Source organism: Microcaecilia unicolor, chromosome 1 (assembly GCF_901765095.1).
Source record: "Microcaecilia unicolor chromosome 1, aMicUni1.1, whole genome shotgun sequence".
Taxonomy (NCBI): Eukaryota; Metazoa; Chordata; class Amphibia; order Gymnophiona; family Siphonopidae; genus Microcaecilia; species Microcaecilia unicolor.
In genome coordinates, this window is record NC_044031.1 from 217,304,191 (window position 1) to 217,312,258 (window position 8,068).

General features: G+C 47.2%; 1 protein-coding gene across 1 annotated transcript in view; it reads right to left on the reverse strand.

The window, feature by feature from the left end:
• LOC115473286 (thyroid hormone receptor beta-like) overlaps positions 1-2,883 on the reverse strand; it is a 120,112-nt gene extending 117,229 nt beyond the window's left edge. The window contains exons 1-2 of the mRNA XM_030208150.1: positions 1,971-2,883; positions 1,261-1,459 (exon numbers count right to left, since the gene is read on the reverse strand). Of these exons, the coding sequence (XP_030064010.1) occupies positions 1,261-1,459; positions 1,971-2,883 (1,112 nt within the window). The remainder of the gene's footprint in view (positions 1-1,260; positions 1,460-1,970) is intronic.
• Positions 2,884-8,068: the final 5,185 nt, after the last annotated feature.

Below are 8,068 nucleotides of genomic sequence, written 5' to 3' on the forward strand. Positions count from 1 at the left end.
GAGGGCCACTGCTGCAAGAGGGCGTCTACCCCTGCCGCCCTCACATCTTTTCGGCGACTGAAGAAGCGAGGAACTTTGGAGTTGAGCCTGGAGGCGAAGAGATCTAGTACTGGAAGACCCCAGCGCTGTACTATCAACTGAAACGCCCGATCGCTCAGAGCCCATTCCCCGGGATCGAGAGTGTGACGACTGAGGAAGTCTGCTTGCACGTTGTCCACTCCTGCCACATGCGAGGCTGAGATGGCCGTGAGGTGAATCTCCGCCCACGCCAGAAGACTCTCCGCTTCCCGACACAGGAGACGGCACCTCATACCTCCCTGGCGGTTGATGTAGGCTACTGCCGAGGCGTTGTCCAAGAGAACTCGCACAGCTGTGCCCTCCAGAAGAGAACCGAAGTGGAGCAGAGCTAACCGAATTGCCCTGGTCTCCAGAAAGTTGATGGATTGACCTGCTTCCAGCGGCGACCAGAGGCCCTGGGCCCACTTGTCCAGGCAATGAGCCCCCCAGCCCCGGAGACTGGCATCTGTTGTTAGAGGTATCCACCGCGGAGGCTCCAACGGCATCCCCACAGTGAGATTCTGCATCCGTAGCCACCAAAACAGAGAGATTCGCTCCCGGAGCCGCAAAGGCAGTCTCATCAGAAGGGAATCTGTTTGAGCAGACCACCGGGCCAGGAGAGACCACTGAAGAGATCTCATGTGAGCTCTGGCCCAGGGAACTACTTCTATCGAGGCAGCCATGGAACCGAGAACCTGAAGATAGTCTCGAGCACAAGGTACTTTCAGATGCATCAAATTCAGAATTTGAGACCGGAGCTTTAGGATTCTGCCCTGCGGAAGAAAAACTCGACCCCTCGCAGTATCGAAGGTGACCCCCAAATACTCTAGAGACTGAGAGGGAACCAAACGGCTCTTGGCTATGTTCACCACCCAACCTAGGGACTGCAGGAACGTTACTACTCGCTCCGTGACCTGACAACTTTCTTGATAAGACTTTGCCCGTATCAACCAGTCGTCCAGGTAGGGATGAACCAAAATCCCTTCCTTCCTGAGAGCCGCTGCAACCACGACCATCACTTTGGTAAATGTGCGCGGCGCCGTCGCCAGGCCGAAAGGCAGAGCGCGAAACTGATAATGCCGGCCTAGAATTGCAAAACGCAAAAACTTGTGGTGAGCAGGACGAATGGGAATATGCAAATAGGCCTCTGTCAGGTCCAAGGCTGTTAAATACTCTCCCTTGCGCACTGCTACTATGACTGACCGAAGGGTCTCCATACGGAAACTGGTGACCTTGAGAGCGCGATTGACAGCTTTGAGGTCGAGAATAGGACGATGGGAGTCCTCCTTTTTGGGCACCACAAAGTAAATGGAATACCGACCTCGCTTGTACTCGGCAGGAGGAACTGGATAAATCGCCTGAAGATCTAAGAGCCTCTGTAGAGTCTCCCGAACCGCACGCGCTTTGAGGGGAGAGCGACAGGGAGACTCCAGAAAGGCGTCTGAAATAGGCCTTGCAAATTCTAAGGCATATCCGTCTCGAACCACCTCCAAGACCCACTGATCTGATGTAATGTGGGCCCACCTCTGATAAAACTGAGAAAGCCGAGCTCCGACAGGTACCAGAGAAGGGGCCCTCGCACCTTCATTGGGAAGTACGCGCAGGGGAGCGAAAATTGCCGCTTGAGAATCTGCCTCCTCTGCGGTAACCTCGAAAGGACTGGTTCCTGGTAAAGAAACGCGATCTCTGAGGCTGAGAAGCTTTATCAGGCTGAAATCTACGGAAAGACCTTAGCCTACCACGTCCAAACAAGGCACCCCGACTGGACAGGCGAGGCCGATCTTCAGGGAGACGAGGCACCTTAGAGTCTCCTAGGGAGTGAACCAATTTGTCCAAATCCTCTCCAAACAAAAATGAACCCCTAAAGGGAAATTTACTTAACTTAGACTTGGAGGCCGCATCTGCCGACCAACCTTTCAACCAAAGAGAGCGGCGAGCTGCAACTCCCAGGGCCAAAGATTTAGAAGATGCCCTCAACAGGTCATACAGAGCATTGGCTAGAAAAGCAGAGCCCGTTTCAATCTTTGCCACCTCGACATCTATAGCTGCGAGATCATCCGAAGATCTATCCAGGACTCTCTCGGCCCAACGAAAACAGGCCCTGGCCACTAAAGATCCGCAAATGGCCGCCTGCACTGCCAAAGAGGAAACCTCAAAATTATGCTTCAAAAGAGAGTCCAAACGCCTGTCTTGCGTATCTTTAAGCGCCGTTCCTCCATCTACTGGGACTGTGTTGCGTTTAGTAACCGCAGAGACCACAGCATCAACCACTGGGAGCTTAAGAAGTGCTTTATCAGCTTCGGGCACCGGATATAGACGAGACATAGATCTAGTAGGCCGAAAAGCAGCATCCGGGACCTCCCACTGCGCTTTAATGACATCCCAAATGTCCTCATGCATAGGAAAGGTCTTGCTGGAAGCCCTAGAGCCCTTAACCAACAAATCAACCTTTCGGACTTGTGAAGCTGGAGGCTGATCATCAAAATTTAAAGTAGTAGCCACCATAGCAATAAGATCCTGTAAATCTTCCTTATGAAACACTCTAGCCACCGAGGGATCTTCCCCCTGGCCCAAAGGAACAGTGTCAGGATCTAAAGAGGAAGGATCCTCCCAAGCCAGCTCATTAAGTGCCGGTCCTAAGTCTTCCTCTTCCTCCAAAAAGGGCATGTCTGAACTATGCTCTGGTACCAGATCTGAAGGAAACTCACATGTCCTAGGCTTAGCTGCAGTAGGAACCGAACTGCCCATAGCCCCTGACAGCCCCGCTGTAGCCCCTGCCAGCCCCGCTGCTGAACCCTCTCGCTGCATCAGGAAGGCCTGGTACATCTGAATAACAAACTCAGGGGGAAAACCTCCTCCCTGAGTGGCTGTCGAATGTACCAGGACCTCCGTATTTAAATCTCCCAAAATCGCGGAGTTTAAAGGGCCAGACGCGGCACCCGACGTTGAAGGAGCAGGAGACAAAATGGCCGCCGTTCGCGCCACTTTCGCTGCGGGCGCTTCAAGAAGTAAGCCAGAGGCCTCCGAACTAGGAGCGAGGGAGCGCGACGGCGAAATCGGAACCCCCGACGGAACAGAAGACAAAGTCGGCGGAGGAAGAGAAACGGCGGGCATGTCAAGCGCTGTACAAAATTTACAGGCGCCGGAGGCATTAACCCCCCGACGCTGACAGACTGCACATCTTTTCAACTTTTCCGCCATCGCGGAAACAAGCGAGCACTCGCGAGAAAGCGGCAACGCGGTTCGCGCCTTTTTAAACAGCCTATTTAGCAGCTAAAAGAACCCCGAGGGCTGACAGGAGCAATAAAAGGGTACTGGCTTGCCTTCGTTCGCTTCCCCTATCTCGTAGCTCTTTTTCTTTTTTTTTTTTTTTTTTTTAAACAGGTGCTGAAAACCCCACACAAAGTTGAAACCAGAGCTGCCTGACAGAGCTGCCTGCTCGTTAAGTCAGCGGGGAACAGATAACTCAGCTGTTCAGTTCTTTTTTTTTTTTTTTTTTTTAAACACTGGCTGCCTCTCCCAAAGGCAATACTCCTTTACAATGAAAGGGTAGCCCTTCCCTTAATTATTAATAATGCCGTTAGAGGATACACCAGAAGGGAGATGGGGAGGAAATAGGGGGGAGGGACTCGGGGCACCCGAGTTTAACACCCCAGAGGCTGAACACTAAGGCACTTAGTATCAGGAATGACCTCAATAAAATTCCTGGGCACAGAAGAACCAATAAAGAAAATATCTACAAATACCAAAAAGAGAGACTAATAGGCTCACGTCCTACCTGCTGGGAGACTGAGAAAATACTGAGGCTAGGGTCACAGGACCAGGGCTCTCATTGGCTCTCTAAAGTCAGAGTTTTTTTCTCAGTCTTCACCTGCTGGTAGGCGTGCACAACCCATCAGTCCAATCCTGGGCCGGTCCGGAGGGACGCTAAGGAAAAGAGTATTTAACAACTGCGCTAGCAGGAAGTGGAGTATTCAGTCTGATGAAAAGTTCCTTCAAATGAGAATCGGATGAAAAACTATTGATGTTTTCTGACAGGGTCTGCAGGTGCTGATCAAGGGATTCCTTGTCTGAAACACCTGACTTCCTTTTAGCAAAGAATATTTTAGCATCATTGTCATCATCATCTGCATTAGTTCTGTCTAATTCATCATTCGCATGCCATGTAAAATGAGTTTATCTTGTTGGGCAGACTGGATGGACTGTACAGGTCTTCATCTGCCGTCATTTACTATGTCATTTACTATGTTACTATCATTATCATGCTGTTCAATTACAGAGAAGGCTTTTTTACAAAGTTAGAAGCATTGTCTGTTGTTGTTCTAACAATTTTTCATCTGGCAAGCTCTGAATAACTTTGAGAACTAATACAAGTACAACACATGTGTGGGAACCCTTTAGTCTTAAGGCCAGACAAGCAGTGGATAGTCACTCCAATGTAAAAGTTTCCATGGAATGACAAGCAGTCTGTTGTGGTAGAGACATATGTCTATTCACCAAGAATTGCAACCAGCTTCAGCTTCATCTACATTTCAAAGTGACTCATCACTGTTCAGTTTGGCTGGAGACCAGTAACCAGTTCCACCATCACAGGCAATTCCACTGTTCTTATAGGCTATATTCACTGAACAGCAAAATTTAATGTGAGATGATCCATTGTTTGTGTGAGGAGGTTTGCAATAGCATAATCCTGTTTCAAGTTTTGCTGTTTCATGTGGTTAACTGAGGAATCATCATTTACATCTTGCTTCCACTTTTACTTTTTACTTTTAACTGCAAGCATCAGATGTAACTGAGTAAAAGCAGTAAAAACTGGTGAAATTATTACTTTGGTAAAAGTAAAAAAAACAAATGTTTCCTGTACTTCTTTACAAGTAAAAGGGACAAAAGTTTTACTTAAGTACAGTAACTAATTACATTTACTTAGAAGCCACGGCAAAAAGTGGCCTGTGGCAGTGCCAGCATGTCTTTTGAGCGCAAGCCAGGCCAGTTTTTACCGCATCCTGGAAAAGGGCCTTTTATTAAGGGGCCGAAAAATGGACGTGCAGCAAAATAAAAACTAGCGTGCATCCATTTTCAGCCTGAGGCCTTACCACCACCCACTGTCTTAGCGGTAAGGTCATCCCTAGTGGAAAATATTTTCTACCACGTGTTTTCGGCAAGTGCCAAATTCAGAATTACCGTCTGAGGAATGCGGTAGCCAGGTGGTAATGCCAATTTGGCGAACTTTGAATGCGTGTAGGCCCTTACGCACCTTTGTAAAAGGGCCCCTTAGTTACAATACTGGTGAAATAGAAAAGATAATCGAGGGCCTGGAAAGAGGTAATATGGAACTTGCTGAGAAGCTAGAAGATACTGAAAATTAAATGCAATGCCAGAACCTCTGCGTCTGTGAGATGGCTGAGAGAGATTAGTAACGAGGTTGTGATCCAGATATTCGGGGCTATTTTGAGCACAAATGCCACAGAAGCTGAGCTCCTAATTATTAAAAGATAGAGAAATTCGGACACTCCCCCACCTCCCCACAGAGTATCCCACAGGAGATTCTGGGGCATGCTTTCATGACCTCTTGGTGAAGGAACTGCTTGCTGCTGAGGCATGCTCCCTGGGGCATTTGCACTGAAATTTGTGCAAGGTTGAAATGCTGCTGACCTGACACTAGTAAGACTGAGTTAATAGTTTATTAAAATTTCCTATACTGCCTAATCCAAACAAATGGCACCTAATCCAAACAAATGGGTCTAGGCACTTTACAAAAGAAGTTGAGGGAGCTAAGAGACACCACTAATAAGCTAAGGAAAGAAAATATGCACTGTAGGGGGGCTTTCCCTTTTGGATTATTCTCCATTTCTACAACAGTGGCAAGTCCTCCTGAATGTGGTCCAGGGAAGAGACAATCCAGGTGCTGAAGGAGGCTGATCTTAGGTTAGAAGTCTCCGTGGCTAAGCCTACAGGAACATGGCAGGAACACTCCAAATGGCAGTGCATAGTATCTGGGAGAAGACATCTACACAGATACTCTGAAGAATCTTTAAGGACAGCAGACAGTGCAGCTAGAAGAAGCCAGACAGAGACATCTGTCATGGAAGGACCTCAAATAGTAGGCTTCCCTCTATAGCTGGTGTTTACTTTACTTCTGGACAGGTTTAATCTGGCAACTGATATGCAGTGTGAACTGGGGGAGCCATGAGTGGGTTGCAGTTAGAGGTTTTTTTTTTAAAATCCTGTTGATTTTGTATGAGACTGAGGGGGGATGAGTAGGTCTAGGTAGAGGTCATTCATGCCTCTAATGGAGTAGATGGAGATACATCAAACCTCTGGTGACAAAAGTGATGATGGGGGAAGAAGAATGGTAGATGTGAAGGAAAGAGGAAGTGCGAGCTGATTCTAATGGACGAAAGTGGATAAGTGAAACTATGGCAAGGTAGGACTGGACATTAGAAATGGTAAAAGAAGCACTTAAATTTGTCTTCCTGAATGTGAAGGGCCTAAAGTTTCCCTAGAAATTATGATCATTGTGGAGGAGAGAGGTTTGCGAGAGTAGTGCTATTGACCACGTCGGGGGGGGGGGGGGGGGGGGGGCTATAAACCTGGCTAGGGAAGTGGAAGGGGAGATTGGAGGGAAAACACAAATCTTTTTTTATGTGGGTCCCATATAATATTCAGTGCCAGGGCCTGCATAGCTAATTAATCAAAGTTAGGACTGCTTTTAATATGGTTCAATTTGGTTGTTTAGCTTTTTGGGTGTCGGCGCTGAATATTGCTGGCACCCACATAACTGCCAGCTCCTCCCTAACACCATTCCCTGTACCGCCCCTGACCTACCCACTTTTTATATGGGCAGTCAGAGCTGATATTCAGTGGCACTGCTCACAGGTAAAAAGTAATCATAGGTCAGAAAAACCTCCATCAAAAAAGATATCCAAAACCATTGCTGTCTGTTAATAACTATATCCAAAGTCACCCATGGTATAAGTAAGCCCCTCCTGGGCCTACCTTATGTCCCTGGTGGTCTGTGGGGTCGTTGAGGGCAGGAGTGAAAGCCACTTACTCCTGCCTCTTGTGGCTGCTTAAAAAAAGGCTGCCACGAGTTTGTGGTACTACAAATTAGACTGCTTAGCTATGTGGGTGCCGGCATTGAATATTGCAGGTACCCACATGACCCCGAGCTCCTCCCTAATGCCACCCTCTGTACCGCCCCTGACCAGCTCACTTTTTTCTGGTGGTCAGAGGCAATATTCAGTGGGGAAATATCAAGGGTTTGGCGGCCCCTGGGGATTTAAAAGGGTAGGAGCCTCTCTTTTTATTTGATTTTGTTGGTCATGTGACAAAGACTAAATTTTTTTGTGTGTATGTGTCACAAGGTTGGCTGTTACAGCAACAAGCCAAGGGATAGAGAGAGAGATAGTAAGTAACCTCTTCATCTGTTAGCCAATTCAATCTAGGTCTAATTCATTTTGTTTTTTAGGGTTCCTTTTACAAAGGCGCGCTAGGGTTTTTAGCACACACTAAAAGGTAGAGATGCCCACAGAAATATATGGGCATCTCTAACATTTAGCATGCGCTAAAAATGCTAGCTTGCCTGTGTACAAGGATCCCTTATTCTTTTAGTATTTATCAAATTTGGTGTAAGCCCAATTTTGACAATGCTCTGAGTATGTAATTTTGGTGAAAAACAGCCAGTCACACTCTCAAAGGGTCGTGTGAAATAATTGTACAGCAATAATTCACAGGTGAGAAATACCCTCAGAAACCAAGGTCTCCGCCAATCACATATATTATTTTATATCAGTTTTTTTTAAATATGGATGTTATTATTTATTGATTTATCATTTACTACATTTTATGTGATGTCTATATTCATTCTGTTTTGACAGTACTACTAGCCTCTGAGGCAGCCAAGTAGAGCATAACTTGGGCAGGTCGGGTACAGTTTTTACCCTCCAGTGTTGTGTTTTGGGAATATTTTGGTCCACTCACCATTTTGCCAGTCTGGCTTTTGTAGATCATT